This window comes from Plectropomus leopardus, chromosome 2 (assembly GCF_008729295.1).
Source record: "Plectropomus leopardus isolate mb chromosome 2, YSFRI_Pleo_2.0, whole genome shotgun sequence".
Taxonomy (NCBI): Eukaryota; Metazoa; Chordata; class Actinopteri; order Perciformes; family Serranidae; genus Plectropomus; species Plectropomus leopardus.
The window spans coordinates 21,486,961-21,514,686 of record NC_056464.1 but is presented as its reverse complement, the minus strand read 5'-3'; the positions used below and the strand labels follow the sequence as shown (position 1 = coordinate 21,514,686).

General features: G+C 39.6%; 2 protein-coding genes across 3 annotated transcripts; one reads left to right on the top strand and one right to left on the bottom strand.

The window, feature by feature from the left end:
* Positions 1–143: 143 nt before the first annotated feature.
* On the top strand, positions 144–3,269 carry LOC121961561 (pre-miRNA 5'-monophosphate methyltransferase). Its single transcript, XM_042511606.1, has 2 exons — positions 144–500; positions 1,736–3,269. The coding sequence occupies exons 1-2, from the start codon at positions 153–155 to the stop codon at positions 2,291–2,293; spliced, it is 906 nt and encodes a 301-aa protein (XP_042367540.1). The 5' UTR covers positions 144–152; the 3' UTR covers positions 2,294–3,269.
* Positions 3,270–3,779: 510 nt separating this feature from the next.
* Positions 3,780–27,684, bottom strand: ppp4r1l (protein phosphatase 4, regulatory subunit 1-like). Of its 2 annotated transcripts, XM_042505120.1 has the most exons (20): positions 27,454–27,684; positions 24,956–25,000; positions 24,276–24,405; positions 21,168–21,274; positions 19,674–19,816; positions 19,383–19,529; positions 18,065–18,172; positions 16,656–16,721; positions 16,219–16,377; positions 15,184–15,308; positions 13,481–13,992; positions 13,072–13,385; positions 11,862–11,948; positions 11,523–11,708; positions 9,349–9,510; positions 8,362–8,462; positions 7,964–8,084; positions 6,634–6,768; positions 6,146–6,287; positions 3,780–5,606 (listed from the first exon to the last, which is right to left on the bottom strand). In XM_042505120.1, exons 1-20 carry the CDS (start codon positions 27,458–27,460, stop codon positions 5,461–5,463), a joined length of 2,943 nt encoding a protein of 980 aa, XP_042361054.1. In that variant the 5' UTR covers positions 27,461–27,684; the 3' UTR covers positions 3,780–5,460. The 2 variants fall into 2 exon arrangements, with proteins under 2 accessions (XP_042361054.1, XP_042361046.1); XM_042505112.1 differs by lacking the exon at positions 27,454–27,684 and having other exon boundaries at positions 24,956–25,046.
* Positions 27,685–27,726: the final 42 nt, after the last annotated feature.

The following is a 27,726-nucleotide window of genomic DNA, read 5'->3' as shown; positions in this document are numbered from 1 at the left end:
TTCAGTGGCTTTAAAAAGATTATTATATTCTCTGTAGGAGCAATTTTAATTGATTTTTTCAATAAGCGAATCAAGTTGTATTAAAAAATTTATTTTTTTACTTTTTTTTCTCGTACCACTCTTGTATAAATAATATCCCTGTCTTTATTGTAATGGCTCTATTTTTCCACAGAGTAAATTCAAATCTACCTATACAGAGTTTGGTGTTACCGCAAAATAACCACGACCGCCATGGTCGTTTTGTGACTGCAGCCTGTGTTTCTACCCGGATATATTTTGGAGGCGCACCCTTTACGATGGCAGCATGTTTGGTAGATAGCGGCGATGTTGATGAAATAAATGATCCGGGAGCTGCTCCTTATGGCAACTTTATAAACTATTATACCTTCAACCCTCCGGAGAACCGCCTGAGTCTGATTCCAGCCACATTACTGCAGGATTTAGGATACGAAGACGGACATCAGACCACACTGATCCTGGACGTGGGCTGTAATTCAGGGGTATGACACTGAGGGACAGTGAACAATGTTTTTATCTTTACGCGTTTGGACTGGGGAAATCACTAAATTTTTCCCATGTTTCAACAACATGACACAAAGTATAAGTACTTTTTTGTTCGTTATTTATGAGGGGTACGGGGTGGCGCAAAACGTGGGCGGCACGTGAAATAATCTTTAGAGGACTGGAGAGAAACATGCGTTTGTTAGAAGGGACATGCAACTTTAAATAGTCGTACTTTGTATTAATATGACATGTTTTACCTTTTGTCCTCTGGGGTAAAAAATGACCCCGCCTCGTTTGACTGTTATTTAAAGCATATTGTATAAATTGTCAATCAATTCTGTGTTGCACCTATAGGCTTACTTCAGTCCAACCCATTACTTCACATTTGTCCCTTCGTTTTGGAATTTAGGGCCAACAGACCTTGTTGACATACGTACAAAAAACATATATTGACAGCACAAGATTTCATTCGGGGTCAAATTGACCCCAGGACAACACGAGGGTTAAGAATCTCCAAAATTACACCATTTACCATCGCCAGAAACTGTCAAAGCAGAAATTACTGTCAGATTTTAACGTTTCAATGGTCAATGAACACATAAAAAAAAAAATAATCCAGTGAAAAACATAGCACTGTATGTACTGTGTAGTCATAATATAATATGACATAAAAAGTCATAGTATAGTATGTGGTAAATACTCATAGTATAGCACAAGAAAAAGAACTGTTAAAAAGTTGCAGTATAGAATGTCTAAAAAATAGTTTAAGTATTGTATGTTGAAAAAACGGTTTAAAAAGTCACAATATAGTATGTTGAAAAAAGTCATAGTAATGTATGTTGGGGGAAAAAAAGCATTGTATAGCATTTTTAAAAAAAAAAGTGTGCAGAATAAAGTCATAGCTGTATTTCGTATGTACTTTTACCTAAATAAGGTTTTGAATTCAGGAGCTGAATGCATTTTTGAATTCAGGACCTTTACTTGTAACAGAGTATTTTTATCCTGTTGTACTGCTACTTAAGATCTGAGTACCTCTTCTACCACTGTACACATCTGATGTCTTTTTTACACATTTGCCAGTGATGCTTATGGAGATTAGGCACGGGGTGTTTGTTATCTTCAACGCTCATTTTATAACTATGACCAGGATTTGAAATGACAGAATTTGTCCACATACCTTAACACTTTTCTTTGTAGTGAAAGTTGTCCTCTCTTTTCATTCCTCCGTCAGGATCTGAGTGTAGCCTTTTATAAGCACCTGCTGCAGGAGCCTGTGAGCCGAGAGGAGTCGGGTAAGAAAAAAGTGAATCTGCTGGGCTTCGACTTGGATGAGATGCTGATTCAGCGGGCTCAGCAGAACAACCCTCTGCCCGACAGCATCTCCTTCATCCCTCTGGACATCACTGAAGACACCGACCAGCTGCAGGATTACCTCAGCCTGCACGGCTGCTCCCACTTCCATCTGTGTCTGTGCCTGGCTGTCACCATGTGGGTCCACCTCAACCACGGAGACGCTGGCCTGTTGCAGCTGCTCTCTCGCCTGGCCTCCATCAGCCAGCACCTCCTGCTGGAGGCGCAGCCCTGGAAGTGTTATCGCTCTGCGGCCCGGCGGCTGAGGAAGCTGGGCCGCTCAGACTTTGACCACTTCAAGACCCTGAAGATCCGCGGGGACGTGGCGAAGCATGCCAGGGAGCACCTGGAGAGACACTGTGGCATGGAGCTCGTTCAGGGCTTCGGCAGCACCACATGGGACCGCAAGCTGCTGCTCTTCAAGAAGAGACGAGACTGAGGGACGACGTTAGCAGTTTTCATCTGGTGCTGCACAGGAGCTGCAGCGACCTGATCAGGAAGACCAAAGACACTACTGCAGGAAATGAGAGAAAAGTTGAACTGATTAGTGGATAGATATTAAACGACGACTTTTATCACAATTGACTGTTTTGTTTATATTCACTATTTAAGCGAAAATGGCACAAATGTATTGTTTCTAGCTTTTCAAATGTGAAGATTTATGTTTCCTTTATCTTAATAGGATAACTCACCCACAAAATGACCATTTATATTAATCATGTGACCTTGACTTGCGTGAATAATTGACAAATGGTCATTTTGTGGGAAAAGTGATAAAGTGATCCAAGTGTCTTTGGGTTTTGTTTTCTTGGTTGGATAAAACAAGCAAATTCTAGATGTAACCTTGGGCTGTGGCAACAGAGATCAGAGAACATTTTTATACATTTTCTGGCACTTTGTAGACAAAACTGTTGACCGATGAATAGAGAATATTAGGACTGCAATTTACAATTACCTCCAATTTTGATTAAACTGCAGATTGCTTTCTCAGTTACTTGTTTGTCTATAAAATGACAGAAAAGAGTGTAAAATGTTAATTACAGTTTGTCAGAGATTTTGAGGTTTTGTTTTCCAGTATCCTGTTTTATCCAACCAAACAAAAAACCTAAAAATGTTTTGTTTTCAAATGACATGAAATAGAGAAAAGCATCAGATGCTCACACTGGAGAGGCTGGAACCTGAGGATATTTAAACATTTTGCTTAAAAATGAAAACATTTGATTATCAACACTGTTGCAAATTTAACTGATTGTCACAGGAAAACTGGCAGCTGTAACACATTTAAAGATGTTTTGTGGCCAAAACTGTAAAACATTTGTTTTTTGTCATTAACAAAAAACTTCCAAAAAGTAAGCTAGCTATACAACTGTTTATGTATGCAATCATAACAGTGCACATTAAATGATGAAACGGTGTTCTCCGTTATCAAGTAGCTTCTTCCGTCTGTATCAGAGCTGAGTGGACCATGATGGTCATTATAAGGTTGCAGCAGTATTAAAAATTAATGCTTATCATACCGTGTATATTTGCTTATCCAAAAAGAGTATTTAAGAGTCATAGTAATGGAAAATGATAACTGTGAAAAACTGCGTACTGTGATATTTTTAGATGGTTATTGTGCCATGAAAATCTCATACTGTTACAATCCTAGTTCAATAACAAAAATAATTACAACATATTAATTTTCATCATTTTAATTACAGAATACTAAAAATAACATTACATAAAATGTCTTTTTAAAAGAAACCATTGAATATTACAAAGGTTGTAAATTTTGTAAAGTTAGGATATAAAATCTTTGAACAGTGGTGCATAATTGAAAAGAAAAATAATTTTCATAAAATGTATATATTAACTGTTCTACTACATAAAAAATGAGATGGACACAAGTCGCAGACAGACGAGATGAGTGGACACCGCCATTACCGCGGTGCGCTCTCCTTTCGAAGGAAGAAAGACTTGAGATGCACAGCACACACCACAATCAGCTTTAAGTTCTCAAGTTATGTCTATGTTCAAAAAAAAAGAGGGGGTTACCATTTACAACAGAGGAGAACAAACGAGCTCAAGAGACTACAAAAAGTGACTTGGTGACTGCTCCCAGTATTCACACTCTCACACTCTCTCACACACACACACACACACTCTCTCACACACACACACACGCATCTCGATGGGTAAAACCCGACTACACTGGCCTTGGTTCCATAAACACAAACTGTTTTCCACAGGTTTAAACTGTACAAAAGAGTTGCAAAATGTGGAGAGACCTTAAAAATCATTCCACCGAGACAGAAAGACTGTCTTTTTCAGTCTCGTCTCGCAGCCATTCCTATTTCCTACTGTACAACTGGTCAGTCAGATCCACTGAAAGCTACCATGGTCACATAATTCAAAATCAGGAGGTCGACTTTAAGGAACTGGAATAGACTATACACAAGAGGAGGGAGGGGGGGCATGCATAATCCAACAGTGTGCTTTCTGTCTTCCTCCTCTTTCTGAGTCACCCTGTGTCACTTCATCATGAGCCCTTGTTAAGATGTTTTAGTCACCCGTTGAGGACATTCAGAGCCTGTTTGATGTTCCTCTACATATATGCCAACACTGGCCAGTCATGTCCACACAGAGGTATTTCATTAGTCTCCGGCCGTTTGGGAGACGCGTTGTGTCACATTTTTTGGTAAACAGACACGAAGGGGGGAGTTCAAAAAGATATGGTTTTAATCAACGCTGAGTGGCAGAATCACTGTTCCTTCTGTGCAGTAGTGGTTTCAGCGGCCCGTGAAGACCAGGTGGAGAAATGCAGAGAGATAGAGTGAAGAGAAGAAGGTGGAGGGGAAAACAGACGATAACGCAGAGGACGTCTCAGAAGACAAAAGGAATCAACGGAGGCATTTTAAGAGAAAATGAGGCGAGAGACACCAGCAGAGCTACTTGGTTTGGCTGGTCTGTTGCTCAGACAGCTGGAGTTTGTTTGTTTTTGTCACCAGGGATCCACGAGCTGCTGCTTATCATGTAAGCTAATAATGCTGTTTAGGTTCAGATGAGTCCCCCTGAGTTAGTGCACACGTCAGAGTCAGGCAGGCCTTGCCCGCTTGTTCGTTAAGAAATCCACAAAAAAGAAGCATTAAGAAAAAAAAAAATCAATTCAGCAATTTTATATCAAGCTTACAATTAGCTTTGGAGAGAAACAGCCCGTTGTAGTTTTACAAGTCTATGATTGGGGGAGGATGTTAGTGTGGAGGAGGGTGAGGGGAAGAGTTTAGGCGTGAATACGTCAGCTCCCACAGAGTGGTGCAGCTGAACCTCTGAGTCCTGCTCATTTGCTGAAAACTCTGACAAGTATGCATTTTGTGTTGTGAATGCGATGTGCGCTGTGTAGTGCCCAACCAGAGACTGCGCTGTGTCGTTTGAGCATGCTCATACTTTTATATCGATCATCTGACATAATTCCCAAGTGGTCGTTGGTGCAGGTCTGCCCAGCAGGCGAGTGGTCTGGGATCTGGTCGGGTGCTGGTGTTTTGCAGGTTACGCCGACTGTGCATCAGTCAGACAAACAGGTAGGTAGACAGGCAGGTGGGCTGTGAGGGGTCACGGGATCAGAGGCTAGATCAAGGGAGCCGTGTCCATCAAGCCCTTGTTGGGGTCCAGGCTGGCAAAGAAGCGGACATCCCGGTCCTTGTCGGACTGAAGAGCCATCACGGTCTCCTCCAGCTCGTCAGAGTAGGCACAGCCGGGCTCCTTGAAGTAAGCTGCACACAAAACACAAGACCCCGTCAGTTCACCCCGTTTACACCTGGTGCTGACATGCTTCTCAGGTGATCTGATCACTGTAACCACTTGCTGAGGTTGTCTGGGACCCATTTTAACTCAAATCTTTTGTACTATAAACCCTAACACCATCCTGATACATCTTTGACAAGGAGTACGTCATCAGTGCAGGATGTGGTGGTTGTTTTGGTGACAGCGTGCTAACGCTCTGTGACTTGCCCATTTGACGATGGGTTGGACCAAGTGCTGTGTGACCATCCCTCGTGTTGAATTCTGCTGACAGCAATACCTCCAGCTGCACTGACACAACTGCTAACGCGTAAGCTAAAGAGCAGGCAGCAAAAGTGTGGCCGCCATAACTGTGTGCGCACAGCTTTCCCGCTGTGGTGATAGGCTTAATCAGCATTGTGTGAACTCTTTTGGCGGGGGCTTGAATGTAACAGGTGCTCATTTATATGTAAAAGTCCTGCACTTCAGGTTAAAAAGACGACATCAAAAATGTTGTTTATTTGAACTTTACCTTTCTCCATGACACTCTGTCGTAGAGCCTTGGCCACAAGTACACGGACATTAGCCACCGGGTCTGAGGAGAGACTGAGCAGGCTGGGCAAGAGGTGCTGGCCAAACTGCTCTATTGGCATGCAGTCCTCCTCCACTATGGCCTGCAGAGAATAAAGGACACACACAGGCTGGTGTTTAAGACAGGTAGTCAAACACAGGAGCGAGACATTCAGCGAGGATGATTTAACAACACTGTATGACAGCAGAAGTATCATACAAAACTTTTACTCATGTTTTAAGTGAAAAATTGAAAAGGAAGAGCATTAAATGTTTCAGGAACCATAAATGGGATTTGAAGTTTATCTGTACCAAAACTCAAGTGAATACTTTCAAGAGGCAGCTAAGATAACAATCAGACAAGCAACCAAACTGGTACACAGCTATTTATGGAGTTGAAAGGCAGGCAGAGAGTCAGTGCAGAAGCTGATGTTTAAAGTGAGATCAGACCTGGCAGATGAAGGCGAAGGCCTGCCGCCCCACCCACTTGGGACAGTGGCAGAACCTGACGGTGAGCTCGTTGATGAAGTTCAGGCCCAGATCATCGGCCCCGCATGCATACAGCTTCTGGAGGATCTCTACAACCTGAGAACATGAGAGGTGATCACACCCGTAAAAAAAATAGGATTTTATATTGCAGTTAATCTACAATGAAGGAAACTCTCTGAGGTGTTTAAGAAATTTAATTAAGTTCAAAGGCAAACATTGGACCGACAGAGTAAGGGAAAATGAACAAAACAAAAAAAACTATGAGATGAAAAGACAAGATGCTGTTTTTAGTAGCTATAGTGATTGCTGAATAGCCAGAAAATCTCACAATGCCATTTAAAATAGTTCTACATTTTGAAAAATATGCTTATTTATTTTCTTGCTGAAAGTTAGATGGGAAGATCTATGCGATTGTCTGTCCATTCAATATGAAGCTATAGCCAGTAGCTACTTATCTAAGATTAGAAAAACAGATAGAAATAACGGGAAACTGCGAGCCTGGCTCTGTCTAAAGGTACCAAAATGATATTCCTGTAGTTTATTAAAGTCACTAATTTACAGGTCATATGTTGTTTGTTTGATCTGTACAAAATACATACATGAGGGTAACAAGGACAGGCTGTGGTTTTATGGTTGATTATAGGCTCCATTTCTTGGAGGGCTACAGAAACTTCCTGGAACTCAAGTTAATCATTCACTCTTTTTTATCTTTGCGCTTTAAAATTATGCAGTCCTTCCCACATGGAATTACAAGACACCATATTTGAACAAACAACTTCTATTTTTGCGTATAAAAAGCACGTGAGCAAAAACAAACACAAACAACCCAACAACAAAACAAAAGCAATTTCCAAAAATGAACTGTTACCATGAGAAAACTATTAAATATCTACAGGTTATCTTAATAAAGAGTATTTTTTCCCCTCTTCTTTCAAACTTTCTCCAGATAACTGGAAAATGTATGTTTTGTAAGTTAAACAGACAGCTCAGTCTTTGTGTACATAATCAGTGAGTTTTTCTAGGCCAGGGGAATAACAATTTCCTCAAATGACCCCAAACTATAGCAGGTGTACAAGAACCCTCTGGGTGACTACGTAAGTCGCCTCCAGACACTTTGCAGCCAGAGTAAAATGATCAAATACGACCATCTGTCAGGGCATTACTTTATCACATTCCCACAACACGTACTGAGCATCATCCATCAGAGTGACTTATTTCCCGTTTGTGACCTAAACCATCTGTCACCAGATGTTCCCTTCGTCAAAACACTAAATCAATATCGTACACTTACCAGTTTGTAGGAGATCCACCTGACCTCTGAGACTTTGTCAGAGCAGAGTGTGAGTGCTATCTGTCTGAGGTAGTCATACACATCGTAGTGGCTGTACAACTCTATGATCAGGATCAGCTGCCTGCATGGGGACAAAGCACATAAAAGTACAGTTTCATGAAACCAAATGACCAAAATTAAACGGTAATTTTTAATATCTAATTATGGATCAAAATTGAGGAAATTCATTGTTTAGGTGACACTGACAGTAAATCCACCAAAGAATTAAAACAAATCCATATTCAGTGTCACAATAGCAGACACAGATCAGTTCACACTGACTGGAAATCAGTCTGGATAAGAGAATCAGTTAAAACTAAATGTTTATTTCCTGATTGGAAGAAGAGGAGGAGACGTACTCTGCCAGCTCATATCTGAATCTCCAGTTGCGACTGTTGTCCGTCACCATGAACTCCTGCAGCTGGTACAGATATTCTCTCCTCTTGTCCGCGTGCAGCAGCTGCAACACAAAGAGGCAGAAGAACCAGTTCAGTTATCGATGATGAATCGTGTGATTTTCCTCTTTAACTGGCAACCAAAACAGCTGCAAAACGGTGAACTTAAATCTTAACAAAACTGAATTCAAGTGAGTCCTTTTAGCCACCTATCACAACAGTATTGCTGAAATCAAGGTTCCAACATATTATCAGAGACACCATTTCAAAACTTTTCCATGACTTTTCAATGACAAATACTAAAATTTTTATTACACAAACATTGCTCCATCTCAAAAATGTAGCACAATGAAAAAGTAGTAGTGGGGCAAACCATAGGTGTGGAAACTTGAGATTCATGATGGATGGATGGATAGATCAAAATAAAGAAACATACATGACAGTAAATAAAATGTCAGACATCAACATGAATTAAAGCTCTGTAACGTCAACAGCTACAGAAAATAAATTTGCTGTTACATTACATTATGTGGAAAGTTATCCACAGAAGATTGTTTTAACAATTATTTTCATTACACACAACAAAATCCCATAATTTTACAAAAACTTTGAAGGATTTTACTAATGCTATGACTTTCCCAAGCCTGGAAAACAAGATGACTTTTCCAGGTTTTCTATGGTTGTGGGAACCTTGTTAAAAGTAGAGAGCTGAAACTTCAGAGGAGGGACGAAGTGAGCATATATCCAGGTAAAAAAATACCTTTACCTCTTTTTTTTCTCATTGCAGGGTAATGTTTTAATTTACTTGTAGATCAAAATGCTTCCTTGCCTTGCCCTTGTGCTTAACTGAAACTTACAAGTCTGCTGCTCTGTGATGCTCAAACTATGAAACAAGACTAAACTTATTCATCTTACTTGCGAAATCAGTAGTGTATGAATCTATAATCTCACCTTGAGGAAGTCATAGAGGTGTTTGAGCACGCCAATGCGGACCTCATCCAGATCTTTGAGGAAACCGTTGAAGATGGGCACCAGATCAGCTGCTGTCAGCTGGTCCCCGAGGATCACTGCCAGCTCATGGATGGAGAACGCCAGCGTACGCCGCACCTTCCACTGAGGGTGGGGAGAAAAAAGGAGAAAGAAACACAAGTAGATTCAAGCACCAATCGTGAACAAGCAAGTTTCTTGATAACAAAAAAAAGATTTGGACACTTTTTGATACTGAATAATAACTGCCTTTTGGTTTATTTATGTCTAGTGATAATACAGGAAAACTGTAAACCCAAAAATGATGCTGAGAAACCATTTATCTGAACCCCTCCAGTGACTGGTCTGAATCCATTGTACAGTGAAATGTTGTCATGCCAACAGTGACATTCAGTCCTGCGATGAAGTAATGAGCAACAGTGTGACTGAGTGGTGTCACGCTGTCTCTGCTGCTGTGAAGTGAAGCAATGTTTCCCCTCATACAGATCCCTTTCTCACTCACATCTTCAAGCGATGCATTTGCACAACAAGCTCTTTGTTACTCAAGTCAAGCTGAGGACATTACAAACACAAAAATCCTGTACGTTGTGGATCAGTTTCTTGTTAACATGGTTGAAAGAAGTTCTGGCAGCACCTGAAAACAACAGCTCGCTTCACTAATTATCTTTAAAAAGCTGTGAGGAACAAACAATCACAGAGGAGCATCAGAATGACAAACTGGAATAAAAAATGCCAACCAAATTACACACAAACAAAAAACACTGCATCTATTGGAATTGGAACAAAAAAAAACCAAAAACACAACACAAGCTCGGTTGTTATTTGGCCCTCTGATGCAGTTACACATTTGCCCCATATGTCAGCAGACTCACTGACCTCAGCCAGGCCATCGAAACAGGCAGACGCAGCGAAACATGACAGTTCTTTCTGTGATCTAAAAGCCTTTGAGACTTCCTCCCTAAATGAACCAAGTATAATCAGTTCTTCACAAAGCCGGCATCACATGTCAAGAGGTCCTCTACCACATCTCTCTTAGCTACATAACGCATACATCCTTATCACAGTAAAAGAGAAAACATGCATCTCCTTATTGATCCTACATGTCCAAACATTTTCATCAATTAAACAGTCAACAATCATTGTGTTGTTCAAAGTCTATTCATTTTTTTTTTGATGATCCAATTTGTTTTCTTGTGTAAAACATAATTATTCAACATAATGTAACTTAGCTTTGGCAACCACATAACTAACATTGATGCCAATAAAGCTCATTGAATTTAGAGTAACTCAATAGAGTGATCACAAAAAACAACTGCGGCAGATTTTTAGGGCTAAAGTATTTCCCTTTCCTATGTCCAGACCTTTGAATCTGCTCACCCAACAGAGTTGACTGATTTGTATGGCATCATAACATGAAATGGAAATCGGTTTCTCGGTTGAAATACAAGATGACCAGAAAAGTCAGCAAAGGGACCAAAAATTACACAATCAGTGGCATGGGTGGAACTAAAGCCAATGTCAAGCACTATCAAGCTGTGCGCCATAACGCAGAACTTCAGTTTCCCTGTTCTGACAGTGAGAGTAAGTACTTACAGACTATCGATGTGTGCTTTTGACATATGCCTGCAGGTGAATGCGAATCTCCCCCACCCCCAGGAATGCTCTCTTAATGTCTTTCTTTGACTTTATTCCATCATCTGAGCTAATTTCATATTAATTTGGAACATCAACTCAGGACATTCTGCCATATCTTTCGGCATACTTCAGCTCTCCCTCCTTCCTTTTTTTAATCTTTATTTCAAACTGCCAACATACACAGAATCAGAGGAAAACATCAGAATCACACACACAGTGATCAAGCATTGAGAAATCAAAACAAAAAGTCGTGCCAAACAGAAAAAAAATAACCAAAATAAAACAAAGGTTACGTAAAATAAATAAATTCATCCCTTTCACTCTGGCTGGCTGATAAAAAAAAAAATCACTTTTGCCACAGGCACCAAAACTTTGGTATACAGAGAAATACAGAAAGTTTTCTCTGGTGGCAATAGGCTTAACTAGCATTTTATGAAGTTGTTTGGCAAGGGCTTGAGCTTTACATTAAGGGAGTGGCATCTGATATATATTTCTCTGCCTACCTGCACATCAGTAGCGAGGGTTTCATATGTGTCCTTGAGGCAGTGCCAGTTCTGTCGTCCCAGAGTGAGCGCTACACCCGGCAGGCTGAAGGCACAGTGTTTGGCTATCTCTGTATCCACCGTCTGGGCCCGGGCTGGGTCCGTCATAGAGAGGTACTGATCCAACAGCTGCTGTGGGATGACATTCTGGAGACGGAGCAAGAGAGATTAAAGAGTGTGATGATCAAAGAAGAATAAGGATGCACATAGAGAAGATATTTAATCATCCATGTCTGCACTGATCAGCTGTAAGGTTCTGATCAATATGTTCTGGGATGGATGACAGAAGTGCTGACTGACCTGGATCTTAGGCTTATCCTCAAACCCTGGGCTGTGAGCAGATTCGTCTTTTCCCTCCTCCTCCACGCTCTCGATTAGTTCAGACTCCTGAGGAAAATACAAACACACACACATCAGGGAACAAGCAAACATACTTCACATAAATGATGCTAATAGCGTGTTTGCCCTTGGCTAAATCTATGCTGACTTTTAACTGCTAAAAATATGTAACTATAACCCGAGGCTACAAATATACCACGTAGGTTGGAATGGACAATATGGAGAAAATCAAATATGACAATATTTTTGACCAGATACTTTAACATCACCATTGCAACGATTTTGTGGGATTGACCACTGGTAATTTTTGATAAATCATCATGCGATGATGAAGTGTGTAAAGGCAAACAATAGAACAGCTAAAACAGTCTGGTAAGCTGCAACAATTGCAATGGCATCACTTTAGTACAATAAAGCCTTTACAATCAGGAAGACAACACTTAAAATATGCAAAATCGAAGATAACTTATAATCTCATTTCGAATTTTAATATACGTGTGGGGACAGGGAACTATGACTGTGTTTTCTCCTATCAGGTTCAGATACTGGTAAAGTCTATTGAGAGCTAAGACAACCTTGAGGGAGTTGAAGAAAGGCTCAGTAATCTCTTATTCAGTAACACACAGCCATCTCTGCTGCACCCCACCGCTACCCTGGCTCTGATGCAACCACCGCTCTCTGTCTGCAGTCACCACTCTGGTTTTTGTATTGCGTCATAACTTCAGTCCATACTCCTTCCCTGTCTCTCTCTGCACTCACGATGGACTTAAAAAAGGACTAAAGGTGCAGTATGGGAGTATTACAACTAATACCAGGGAAGCCAGACATGACAATACATGCTAAGAAGGTGTCAGTATGGGAAGAGCAATGGACTTTTTAAATTTTTTTTTAAATATAATGTTGAAAAAAACCCTCTTTTTCTCCATTAAAGTAAACATAATGAATTTAAACAAAGTTTCTTTTATTCTAATTTTTTTACACTAAAATGTATAGTTTTTTGCAAAAAAATCTGTTCAAGTATTTGTCATCGGCCTCCTTGATTGCTAATAATCAGTTTCAGCTATGAAAAAAAAAACATAGCTGTTAACCCCTATTACTGAGTCTATCTGTTCTGTTATTCAACATACAATAGCTCACATAACAAACTACAAAGATCTGAGGAGTGTCTTACTAAAATCGGAGAGTCAGGAGGAGACACTTCCTGGTCTTCCAGGGGCTCGGTCTGTGTCTCCTCGTCCCCTTGCTCCTGAACAGGGCTTGACTCAGAGGGTGGAGGAGTTTCCATTGTCTGCTCCTCCTTTGTGGGACTCTCTTCACTCTCAGACTGAACCTCCACGGATTTGCTCTCCACAGACGGGCTGGCGGTGTCGTCGTCAGGCTGTTCTTCTGGCTCAGGTTCAGTCGGACTGTCATCTGTCGGGCCGTCGTCTCCTGGACTGTCGAGCTGTGCTGCCTTCAGAGCCGCTGACAAGACCTGGACTTGAGCTGCAGGTAAATTCACATGTCCAGCTCAGTCTGCACGCCAATAAATCACCTAAAGTTTACAGCTCATCATACATATTCCATCTCTGTATACACACCTTGTACATCAGGGTCATCCATGTGCGGCTGCAAACAGTCCAAGACCTTCTGGATCTGGTCACTGGTGGCTTTGCCCGGGCTGGACTTGGAATCAGGACAAGCAGGTTCCTCCTCCTGTTCTTTCTTTTCCTCCTTCTCTATCACTTCCTCTGACTTTTGACAATTTAGCATCTCCAGTTCCCCGCTGATGTCTGGTAAAGGAGATCTCCAATAGTGGAAAGAGTTAAAGTTCTCGTCCGTCTGCTCCGTGTCTTTCGTGTTCTTAGCATTGTTTGTGGTCATGGGGCTGGCATTGCTGTTTGAGACTGTGCGGGTGAAGCCACTGCGCATCTCTCTGGGAACAGAAGCGTGGTTGTCATCATCATTGTGCGTTTCCTCGGCGTCAGAGGTCGAAACGTGCTCTGGGGATGGTGTGGCACGGCCGTCCTGGTTGGGAGGTGTGTGAGCGATGGTTCTTCCTGTGTGGCAGCCGCTGATGTCGGAGCAGTTCAGAGAGTTTAGGGAGCAGTCGCTGAAATGAGAGTAACAAAATGTATGAAATACTGACATCTAATACAGAATAACTGGAGAGGACATACGAAACTTGCCATCAGCCTGTGTAAATGTTTAAGTTCCCCACCAGACATGAAAAAAAAAACTCTTAAAAAAGGGGCTAGAAGCATTTCAACTATCTCCCTCATTAGATACTCTGGATCTGGCTTCCACCTGGCCCACTACCTCTGCTTGCAACTCATTAGCTACCTACCTATTGGGACACAGGCCCTTAACCAAAACCAGCAGCTTTCCCACAGAAACTATGGACCCACGGCTATGGATCTAAAAGTTTGCTTTCACTCACCTCTGTGACAGCTGCGCCTCTAATGTTATCTTATCATCTCATCCATTTATTTGATTTGATATACTCTGATACATCCCACCACAAACAGATCATCTGATCAATTTACCACCTTGCAACTTAAAAATAAATAAATAAATAATCATAATAAAACTACTGCTGAGGGGGAAAATGCTTGAAGAGAGACAGAAATGCAGAAAAATCAGAGAAGGTACACAGAATGATGTTGGGAAAGATTGTGAAAATAGCTCTCCAGTGACAAACTCTGCACAGATACATGTCAGTATAGTCAGGATTAGACACTGTAAGGGAAATAAACAGAAACACAAGAAAAACATCATTTTTAAGTTGTGAGGATCTTTAAGCTGCACTACTGGAAGCCGAGTACATTTTTCCACCTGCATCTGAGCTCAACATTGTTAAGTTTTGAATGGAAACAAACATAAAGCTCAGAATTGGTCAAACATAATATAAGTGTAAAATGAAGCATTTACGATTAAATTTCAAACTCAGGTAACATGACTTTCTGGGTAAAAAGGAGTTTCACTTCATTTCCTTTCTTTTCCCTGTTTCTGCAGCTAAAACCTTTAAACAAAACAAAAAAACTGGTCTGACCTGATCACACCCAGTGAATCATAATGGTGATTCACCTGACCTATGACGCAATGCTGAAATCTTTCTGTGCAAATACAAACTCATACTCGCGTAGTGCTACAGCGTATTTTTATAGTACTGCCAGAGTATAAATAATAGAGTTCACTAAATGAAATAACAACACATATTCTGTCAAATTTTGACCTACTGATTTAAATCAACAGCTGTGAATATATGTCAGTTGTTGCAGTGATAAAGGTGAAGTGGTCTTACCTGTCCAATGTACACCTGGGGACCTCTAGTAGGGCACCGTCCTCTCTGAAGTGAAGGCCTGTGCTGGAGGGATTGGCAAAGGTGGAGATGAAACGCCCCAGAGATTGAAAGGCAGCTTGTCGCACCTGAAGGTGGAGCAGAGAGGAAACTGTCAGCAACACCAGCCTCACGACCACAAGATTTTTCACATCTGAAGCCAGTCATTTTCATTTGATCTTAAATCATTCATGAACAGGACTATCTGCACGGGGCACCATCATCTTAAGGGGTGGAGTTAACAATAATGCACAGACTCTGACAGCAGAACAGCATGCAGAACAGTTTATAGTACACTAAGTGTCTGCGTTCACAGACAAGATCACACATGTTCATCTGTCTGTCTAAGCATCATAAATTTTGGGCTGGACACGGGTAGATGCCAAATATACATGTGTCATTTTCCATGTCATGTGGACCAACACAGATGCAGAAAGATGCAAAATTGTCTTTTAAATGCTACATTTCTTAGAGCAAACAGTGATAACTTAGAAGGCACGTGGTGTGTTCTAATTAATTTGGCATGCAGTTAACACACCTGCCCGAAGGCTGTTTTCATGAAAACTCCTGGCCTTTGCTCCTGGTGTTCTTAACCAATGTTTACTGTATGAACCATCTTTAAAGTGACATATTTTCTTATTAAATAAGTGCTATTTAGTCGATCTAATTTTTTGGACTGATGAATATTTGGAATAGTAATTGAAAAAAAAAGAAGAATTTGGTGTGGAAGTATGTTGCAGAATGAGTGGCAGCAACACAACTTTATTTATTTTATTATTTGAACGTGTTGAACAGTATGAAAAAGAACCCCAAAAAGCACACAGTGATGGGGAAATAATAAAATATTATTTCTAGATTGTAGATCTAAGCATCAACTGTTCTATTTTCATCATAGTACAGAAGAAGTTACACATACATATGATGTAATTTTATGCAATGCAGTTTTTACTCTGTGTGTGTGTGTGTGTGTGTGTGTGTGTGTGTGTGTGTGTGTCTTACCCAGCGAGACTGGTCACTGATGAGGCTGATGAACAGGGGGGACAGTTTTGCACGTCGCACCTCTGGAGAGGTGGAATTAGAGACCATCATGAAGCACTCTGCACAGGCTTTTCTGATGCCCCACAGACTGTCTGAGCACAGGTCGAAGAACTTGGGCATCTAAAAACAAAAGCAAGTAAGAAGAACTTGAAACTCCCATTTAGTGTTTGAACTGTGAATGGATTTATCAACAGCCGTGGTGCAAAGACACTATTTAGCCATTCATGGAAGGCAAAATTTTATATACTGTGAAGCTACAGGACAGCACTTTAACTACACAGCAATCAAACATCAGGAAATCCTTTCAGCACACCAGTGTGAAACATGTAACATAATAAAGCTGTAAATGGGGGTTGTGGTTTCCGATTTTCCAATCAAAGCCAAAGATGTCTTCTCACCAGTAGTTTTTCTGTTGCTTCCTGACCCACAATAGAACAAAACTCTCCGAAATTGGCTGCACAGACCTGTAACACATAATACAACCATAATAATGAACAACAGTTTAAGTGCTAAAAAAAGAGTAAATAATATTTATTTTAAACAATCCAACTAAAGAGGTTATAGATGGAGTCTCAAAAGGAAGGTGACTTGGTCTATAGTTCTAACTTTTGCTGCAATAATAATAATAATGACAATAGTAAAAATAATAATAATAATAATAAACAAAAATAATAATAATAATAATAATAATAATAATAAAATACTAAGGAAAACATTTCTACCAGTAAATTAGTGTTCAGATCATTATAATAATTTAGATATGTAGACTACAGCTGCAATAATAGTCAATTTTACTGATTTATTATTAATAAATTGATCAAATAATTAATTTGGTAACTATTTTGTTAATCGAACAATGGTTTTGGTTATTTTTTATGCAAAAAAAACAAACATTTGCTGGTTTAACACTTCTTGAATGTGAGATTTTAATGCTTCTCTTTGTCATACATGATAATATAATGAAAAGCTTTTGATTTTTTTAAATGCTGGTCAAAAAAACACAAAAAACACACCATCCTTGGCTCTGGGAAATTACACAGCCAATTACACTTTTTCCTGCCATTTTATTGCCAAAACAATTAATCGAGAAATAATGTGCAGATTAATCGTTTATGAAAATAATCGTGAGTCGTAGTCCTAACGTTGACTATCTGCATTTACTTAACAAATGTAAAGTTGTATTCTTATTGAACAATTTTCACACATACAGTAGTTGTGATGATTCGTTGAATGAACTACGGATTAGTACAATGAATTACTGTAATTCTATTATGCTGGTCTGCTGTACACACACCATCTGTTGCATGTTTTTCCTTCCTGGCAGAGGGATCCCTCCTAAGTTGCTCTCCGTGAATTGTGTTTTATTGAGACTGCAGCTCTGTGCAACACAGATGCTAATTTGGAGTTCTAGGCTTAAGCAGCAAAGAAATCCATGCAGTTTTAAAGTTTGGCTTCAGGGAAAAGACAGATTACAAAAGAGGGGGGTGTAGACTCACAATTATGAAAGTGCTCAAAAAATAATGTTTAACCACATTTGCAGCTCCTAAATACCCTTCCCCTATTGGCACCAGCTGCACCGGAGAATTAACATTCCTCACAGGAAACAACAGCATAGTGTCACTGATGTGCAAAACAGAATTAAGGCTGACTCACACTGTTATTGAATTTATCCATTATACTCAAGCTCCAAAAACCTGTTTGCTCAGCTGTTTCTTGAAGGTTATAATCATAAGTACTTTTAAATTGTTAAAAAGTGTTGTGACCTTTGAGATGGAGGAGGAGGTGAAACTGATTTGGAGGTTATTACCTTGCGAACTTGAAAGAGTCTGGCATCACTGCAGAGGTCACAGAAGCGTGGCAGCAATAGATGCTCCACTGTGTCTTTGCTTAGCATGGTGACGACTTTACACATGATCTGTAAGAGGATACGTATGGAGAGCATTTAGTGCCATCACAGGTCAGACTGTGCTTCGATTACATAACTATTCCACACTGATGAAGGAAAATTAGATGAAGATTTGAAGTGAAAGATTTACGGAAAGCTACAAAATGTGCAACTGAGGGAAACAATCGAGGTATTATGGGTAGAGACGGAAAGTGGAGTCTGTGTGTTTGTGTGCGTGTGCGTGTGCGTGTGCGTGTGCGTGTGCGTGTGCGTGTGTATTTCAGGAGACTGAACCTGATTTGAGAAAAAATCAAAAAAAGATTGAAATTTAAGTGTGAGTTAGTGGATAGAATTTCCATAATGTAAGTAATATAAATACAATAAAACATAAATAATCACAGTTTTTTTCAGTTTTTGATTATTAAACAGCTAATTCTGGTCCTTTATTATTGATATGACTGAGCTGCATTTGAAGCTATGGTAAAATACTCAATAAACACCCAATTACAATTTCAGTATTACAGTGTTTCATACTGCTGCACTGTTGTTTCAAAAAGTCAGATCTTGTCAAGAAACAATGCCAGGACTGCTAAACAGGCTATGGGTTCTTTTGTCTGAATATTTATATATATATATATATATATATATATATTTATTTTTTGTTGATATCGACAGCTAGTTGGGGGATTATTTGATGGGGACAACATCCTTCTGTTGAATTTTAATTTAGTGAAAAGGCTTAATAGGTAGCCTAATGTCTATTTTATGTACTTAAGTGCAGAATATAAATAAATGTGTAAATATTTGACCAATTTAATAGTTATATTACAATTTGTTCCTAAAATATAGCCTAGATCCACCCTTCTACTGGGAACAGGATAATGCCTTTTTTTTTTTTTTTTTAATCAAAGGTATCCCAGTCCTACAAGAACAACACATACTAAAGCTTTCAACCAGATAAAAAACAGACAAACCACAGTTTAGATAACTCAAAACCAAACTCCTCTGGAATCCATCATGTTACATCAAAATAGAAGCCTTGATTGGTGAATGGATCAGATAATGACATTGACTGATCGCAGTAAAGCAATAAAAGAAATCAACTGTGCCTCTGCAGTTTGTCTGTTACCTTGTGGTTTTTCAGCTAAATTTAATTCAAGACCATTTCCCTCATAATAAATCACAGATGTTTTTTAAAATTAAATCTCTTAGTGAAAATAAAATAGATGAGGTTTCTTACAGCAACTGCCTCAATTTTGTAGTCGTCGTCACTGCTGAGTTCTGTGAGCTCAAGCAGAACTGGACAAACTTTGGTCTCCATATCAGCTTTAGAGATGAGGCCCTGCTCCAAGAGAACGAGCAGCGCTGCCTGGCTGGTCTTCCGCACCTGGACAAGATGAGAATAAGATAAACTCTTAAAACTGCCTTTATTTCCTAAAAGCTGAGAAAAAGAGCACATGGAATAAGACAAGTATTTCCTGTTGTTTTGACTGTAAAAAACAGCTAGAAAAGAGGGGAATTTCAAACCCACCTGATTATTTGGATCCGTGAGATATCGGACAACGATGGGTACCAAGTATCTTGAGAAAGCTGCCGGGAAGTTGGGCCGACTCTCGTGCAAGAACATGGCAATGTTGGGGACCTGCTCCATCAGTTCAGCTCGTACTGTGGGCTCTGAGTGCACACATTCAAGGATAAACTTAATGTACAAACATTACGTGTGGGAATTACAAGGCAACAAGCTTTATGTGCTTGCAACAATGCAAAGATTAGATCCTGACAGGCTTTAATAGAAAGGCCAAGTCCTTCCCCTTCTGGCAGGACCACCAGGAGACTGTAATTAAGGAAAAATATGTGCAACAGTCATAAGCAAGAGACATAATTTCTTGATCTTGTTTAAATTGTGCCATAAATTACACATATCAAGTTGTGAACATATGCAAGTAGAATGACGAAACACCCAAAAGTCACTTAAATGATGCCCTAACTTAATCTCTCGCTGAAGCTATGATGCCTCTATGTTTTGTAGTGGGATGTACTTACACAAGCATTGGGTCTAAGGGCTAATTTATGCTCAGTGTTACATGCCTATGTGGACATGGATGGAGCCTTCTATCTGTACTCTACCTTCCTTTTGTCCAGATTTGTGCACATTTCCTGAAAGCTCACGTATACGGACAAAGTGGAGCAGTACCAACAGAGATGGTGGGGACAAAGTAGCATAGTTCAAGCGATATACGCCATAGGAGATAGCAGACCAGAACAAATCTATAATATAGTGCAAAGAATTCCCCATCCACATGTCGTGATATATATATAATGACCTCAGAGATAACTACCGTCTATAACATTGCCACGGTTAAAAGGTACTTAATGACAACCTCCACTATTGCCTTGTTTGTTGGTGTTTAAAACATTTGACTCTGCCCTCTGGGGCCATCATTTGTCTGTAACTATGCAAAAATAAAGAACGCATGGAAGTATGAAAACAGTGATGTCTGCAACATCTGAAACTGACATATATATATTATCATACATAAAGTGTGCATAAATAAGCCCCAACTCTCCTCTCATAGGTGCAGCTCTCAACAAGGCCAGGCTTTAAACTGATTTTCACCTCTTTTAACAGTTTATCCATTGTTCTGAAAGATTTAAGTGAAATGTGCCGTGGTAATGGTCAGATTTGCTGATTGTAATTTGTCTGAATTTCACTGAGCAATTTCATACTAAACTAAGTGGTGCTACAACTGCTCATTTAAATCATAAGCTTACATGGCAAGAAAAGCACAAACATCATATGTGTAACTCAGGATATGAATATGGATCAAAAGATTATTTGTCTCTTGCTGTGACCACCCTAAATATGTTTTTTTTTTTTTCAAAATAACATCCCTTAGGGGACACTAGAGCGGAGGGACTTCACCTCTCTACTGCATTTAAAAAAAAGAGGAAGAAACCACAGTCAAAAGGTGTACAATCATCTGGAGACATGACAACTATATTGATGAAAAAGAAAAGCATCTACCTCCGTCTTCTGACATTCTGGCAACTGTCTCCATGACACTGATAAAGTCATTTTCATTGTCACTGAACTCTCGAAGCACATCAAGCAGGCCGCGAGCCACGATCTGCCTAGAAAGCAACAGGAGCGTCAAGTTAGTAGACTGCCTGCCAATACCTACAAGTGCTGAATGCACACAGCGTGACACCCAACCCTGACAGAGCTGTCTAGTGCATTACACACACACATACACATGGACTTGTAAATGACAGCAGGGCTTGAACCCTGCAAAGCTGAGCATGAAAAGCATGAAGACAGGAACTAAACATGTTTGTGTGGGAATAATGGAGCAGTGTTAAATGTTTGCAGAGGATTTTAACACACTGAGGCCATCTGGCAGGCTTTCGCTGTTTACTATGCAGAAAGTAGAGCATTAAAATACACATTATAAATGACACAAAATATATAAATCTAAAATCCAAATTAAAATGTGTCAACATTCATGACTTTAAAGCTACGATAAACTCAAGCAGACACCATCCACCCATGGCTCAACTTTAGTCTTTAGGCATTCCTGCACTGCAGAGTTGAAGCAGGTATTTGATTAGTAAATGCAAAGGAATGCAGACGTCCACCCGGATGACTTAAAAAACAACTGAACATCTTGAAAAGATTTTAGATTGTTAATCTCACATTCAAATTTTCAGACGAGGGGTTTATGATACAATTTAGCCACTATTATTAACACAATTTATACAATTAATATGAAGGCAAGAACATCAAACAAAAACAACAACAACAAAAACAAGTTATTGTGCAAAATTATGTCCAAACTTGTCTGAGTCATAAAACCCTTCAGCAATGATTTCTTGCAATGAGTGAGAATAAAGTGAACAATCTAGCAATCAAACTTTTTTTTAACAATGCAAATAATGAATTTTCTTGCATGACACCTCTGAGCCATTTGCCAGGTGTTTCCTCGATACTAAGTTCCACTCAGTTGCAGATGTTTCCTTCTTGCTTGTCACTAGGGGTGACATACTGCACAAATCATCAATATGAGGAGATCACTGTTTACATGTCAAACACGATTCTGCTCACACTGACCATTTTCTCGTCTTTTACAAGTTTGGCTTCCACACAAAAATGCCAAAACAAAATAAATGCATTCTTTTTTTGTAGTGGTTGTAAAAAACAAAAACAACAGCTATATAATTGGTATGCAGTTTATCAATCACAACTTTGTGTTCAAAGACAAATATAAAATGTGTGATCACAGAGATGGAAAAATGAAATACCAATATTTGTGTGGAAAAAGCCACGAAAGGAAACAGCAGCTGGATTAATGCACAATTCTGGCTACTTTTTTTGTGTAACTGTACATTTGTGACTTGTTTTGTAGAAATACAGTTACTTTCAACCTCAGTTGAAGCAGTGTAACATCAAGTTTTGCATCACTTTATCTCTGAAATCAAGCTACCAACATATATATATATAATATATGTGCGTGTGTTTTTTTTGTTCTTCAATTCTCATTTTACTGCACTAGTTTGGCAATGTATCCTCACAACCCAAAGAAATTATCATAAACATCCCATAGTCTCTCTGATCAGCTGAACAGCTTGTTTGTATATTCTTAGCTAAACAAAGTGACTGATGGGATACATGCCATAAACGGACACTGACATAAACTGATTTTATGTGTAAAGTGTTTTAATGACCTTGTGTTTGTCTTGTCTGTTTTTTATTATGTTGTCTCCTGTGTATGGTGGACAAAAGACAAATTTACATCCCGGTCAGAAAAAAAAAATCTGTTCTAAGCTTTTCTATTGGGTCCGCTCCATTACAATGCGTCAGTGCACTGCTTAACACATAACAGCAAGGGCCGGCCAAGCTGTTTTAATGAAGTGTAATCGGTCAGTCAGCGGCAGCAACCTCATAATTGTCAGCTGACAAAACAAACAACAATGTCAGCCTACACAGCAAAAGCCATGGTACGTTTCCTAGTTGACAAACAATTGCCTGTAAGGACAGTCGTGTTCACAATATGATTTCATGTCAGCATAAATGAGATTCATCAGTTCTCTGTCTTCTCTTCTCATCAATCTCCCTTGACTTGTTTCTGTTTGCATGGGCCATATGGTTGTGGTGACGTAAACACTGCTCTGGCCACTCAATTCTGCGACGGATCAGGCGTATCTGCCAGCCACAATAACTGTCAAATGGTGTGCAGACTGCACCTACTCAGCACACCACAGGCAAACGCCAGCATCGCAATGGTGCAGACCCATCTTTAGCACTTGTGTAACAAAATGAGTAGAATAAGACACAACGCGCTTGATTGCAATTTTACTTTTTGGGTGCTAAATCCCCATTGTAGTAAAGATCAGGACAGCACTCCAATTATTTTTTTTATTGCCACATGGACATTTTGGGCCAAACAAATTTTCTACTCTGATGAATCTTTTGAAACACAAGCTAAAGTACTTTGTTACTCTGATTTACTAAAACCCAGCTCCAGAGACACCTCCCAGTGTCCTGCATTTGTTTCTACAGCCCTGTAACAAAGTCTGCTAAAGGAGTGGTAAGTAAATATTGGGACATATTTAAAAGAGACCCTCAGATTTTAAGTTCCTCTCAAAACCCACCTATATATTTTATAAGACGTCTTCCAACTTGCGAGATTACCTAATTGAAGTCTGATTTGCCGAGGAGACCTTCCCATTTTCTAAAATTCAAAGTGGTAATTTTCCTTGTCACAAATGAATACACTGTGATTCTATGATCAAGGGGAGTCATTTCACTCACCCCAAGTCTAGTGTTGACATTAAGGTTAGAGACAGAATCACATGCAACAATACATATTAATACATATGAATTGACAAATTACTGTGATTCTGTACCTTGAAAAAAATTGGCTCCCCCTGTTGAGATGTACAATTTATGTTCTGAGGTGGTGACTTCTATTTGCCCTGTCTATGGGGTTCTTTTGTAATATTGCCAAATCTACACGCTGAGGAAGGGCGTCAGGCCCAAAACGTCTGTGTGCCAATAAAAAAGTTATAATAGAACTGCTGTCCTGATCTTTACTACTGTGTTGAGTTTACAGCATGACTACGGGCCTCCACTTACCTGTTGAAGACATTTTCACTGAAGGCATACTTCTCTAGTCTCCCGAGAGGAGTGAGGTTGTCTTGTCCTGCATCAAGAAAGGCTGTGATACGGATGCCGTCACACTCTGAACCATAGTCATCAAATCCAACTGTGGGATGGAAAAAAAGATTATTTTATATTCACACAAACTGGAGCCATTCCCGAAGCACATAGCTGATCCCTATAAAAACAAAACATTTGAATGAGGTACTGACAGAAGCACCACAGTAGTCATAGCGCTGTGCTGAAGAAACTGAGTCAGTCTAAATGTAAGGAGCAAAGAACCTCCAATGTGTGAATAAAGCACAAAGTCTCAAGTCTAACTAATTATTCCATTTAATGTTCCAACCATAAATACACACACTGGCTTTGCAGTTGGATCCAAACACTGTTCCATCACCCTCGCTAATGCAGACAACAGGGAATGTCGGCCTGTATGACAGCTAATAATAGCATAAGTAAAACCTTGAAATACTGTTGACAGCTTTATATTTCATATGGGTGAATGGGGTTGCCCAGAAAGATGACACTTTCATATACCTCCCTGCTAAAGGGAGGGAAAACAAAGTCCCAAATATATACAAGAAATGAGTCCACCAATCCAAGAACTGTTTAATATGGTTTTGTTATCTTATTAAAATAGCTGAAAAAGTACTCACAATCATCCAGATCGTCATGGCCATCTTCAAAGTATAAAGATAGACCTGCAAAGATAAGGAAGTTAGAAGGAGAATCCATGGTGGCAAACATGTCATCAACATACCATCACTCCACAACCCACTCCCTTTACAAAATGAAAGGAGGTCTCTGTTGGCAGGTTTTACAGGTGGACAATTACCAAGGAGGGACAGAGTCTTCTTCAGTAATATTGACAATAAATCACAGTGGCCTCACTGATTAACCACTCTGCAAAACTGAGACTATGTCACTCTCGGTGTAGTGGCTTACAAGAGAAAAAAAGAAACGAGTAAGTAAATATGAATGTAATGTCTAACTACTGTTTTAGCTGATCTTTCTTTGACACATTCTCTTGGCAATAAGTGAGACATAATCTAAAAGCTTAATGTGCACGAAATGTACTGGTCATCAGTGGTCAATTCGTTGTATGTATGTATATATACACCCTTTCGGTTCAAACGCTGCTAATATAAACTTATAATACAAAATAATCATCACAATATAAAGAACCTCTCATTTCAGTGTGCACATGGTACGAAATTAGCCCCATGCACTGGCCAAATGCTGGTAAAATATACAAGTGGCTGCTCTCAGATTTACTTCACTTACCAGCCCCCAATTTTTGTCTTAATACCCTTCATATGTGCCCTTTATGATTGGTGAGTATAGTATGTAGTACTTTTTTTGTTTCTTGCTTCACTTTGAACATAGCACATACTAATAATGTATTAAGTAATCAAGTTTTTAAAATTGCTTATGTATAACATCCACCTGTAGCACATACATGTCCCTGCATGAGATCAATTAAGATAAAATCAACTTAACTACTGCACATTCCTTTAGATCAGATATCAAACATATTGACTAATCTCCTCAGACTTTGTTGGATCATTTCGGCAATTAGGTGACTTGAATGAAGACTACAAATCATGATCTAAATTGGAATCCTCATGCAATAAAATCTACAGGCTGAAAATTGCATATTCAGTTTGTTATTCAATTATTATGCAATCCAATGTCATATTTCGTCTGGATCCTACACAGTGCTTTCAATCAGAGACAAGGAACATCACACGTTTTGTCTGTTTTTTTAAATACAGTAGATATTTAACAGGATCACTTCACATACAGTTTTACTAACTAGTTAGATTATTAAGGCCACATCATTTGTTATGTTGCATGCACTAAAGTACAAAGCAGCTACTACATCATACTTTTTCTAGAAGAAGATTCTACAGCATGTGGCTGAAAATTGCATATTCAGTTTGTTATTCCATTAGTATGCAATTCAATGTAATGTTTCGAGTGGATCCTACACATGGTTTCACTAAGAGTCTAGGAACAAAATACATCATTATGTGTGTCTGTTTTAAGGTTTTTTGTTTTGTTTTGTTTTGTTTGGGGTTTTTTTTTTATTATTTTTTTTAAATACAGTAAATAGACTTGATCTTCAACTAAGTCATATCACGAACAGTTAAGCCTGTTTTTAGCAAGGCCTTTTAGGACATTTAACTGATACGTTGCTTAGACTAAGCTTCAAATCAGCCACTAAGTCACACTTCTCCTGGGATGATGTCTAATTAATTTGGTTGGAAAAAAAATCTTCCAGTTTGACATCTCATTATCGCGCAATCCAACGTGATCGACGCAAACATGCAAAGATTAACAGATTAATATGCGTGATAACGTAGAATACAGGCACTTCAAGAAGATTTTCCTTCTTGAGTTGTTTTCACTGCCATAAAGCCACACATGCAGAACGATAGCTCAGACCACTGTAGTCGGAGAAAAGCCTAGAAAGATATCTCAGAAGGAGACGCATGTGCTGGGACGGCTAACGCCAGTGTTTACAGCTGGGCATGCAGGGGAATGTGCTCCAAACATAAAAACAATTCATATCCCGCAAACACACAATAAACGCGGTGTTTCGCTTGTGGAGTAAAAAGCGTTACGACTGGTTTAACAACACCCCCACAAAACATGCTGGCAAAGAACAACATCTCCCCTTTGTTTTGGTATAAAGGAGGATTTGGTCAGCTTATGGCTGAAAATGACTTTAGCAACTCGGCTAACGTTAGCTAGGTCAACTCGCTAGCCTTTGCTATGACAACAGTTCGATAATAACCACGACTGAAATCACGCGGTGCTGGCTAACTACACTAGAGAGTCGTAATTTACAAAATCATCTACAAATACTGAGTAGTTTAATGTTTAAATGTGGCCTCGAAGTCACACATTTCGATACCCATGAGTAGCTACCGTTAGCTAGCTGGCTGCTAAGTTTGCTAACAAGGCTTGTCCAGTCCTCTCGCTTGACTGGACTCGCCTAAGCTAGGGCTTTAGCCGAGTAAACCACAAATGCAGTAAAAATGTAGCCGCTATTTTAAATATTTGTGCTCTGTAGACTAAAATACAGCTTTATAAGTGGCAACACCGCGTCAAAGTATTAGAGAAAGCAGTATTTGAAAAGTACCATTACCTGCCATCTTGAGTATCGGCTCGGCTCTGCGGGCTGCCGTCCCGTGTGGGCTGTCACCACCGCACAGCTGTCACTCAAACACGGAGCAAACTACTTCCTGAAGGTACTTCCTGATGCGATGATTCACCGGTAGATAATTTTATAAAACAACTCGAACTGATAGCCGTTTCTCAGCTTGGGCACAAACTCGGCATAACTGGGCATAAATAACTGTGGGCTTTGTGTGTTTTCTCCAAACAAAAAAAAAAAAAGAGCCGGAACAGTCACGTGACC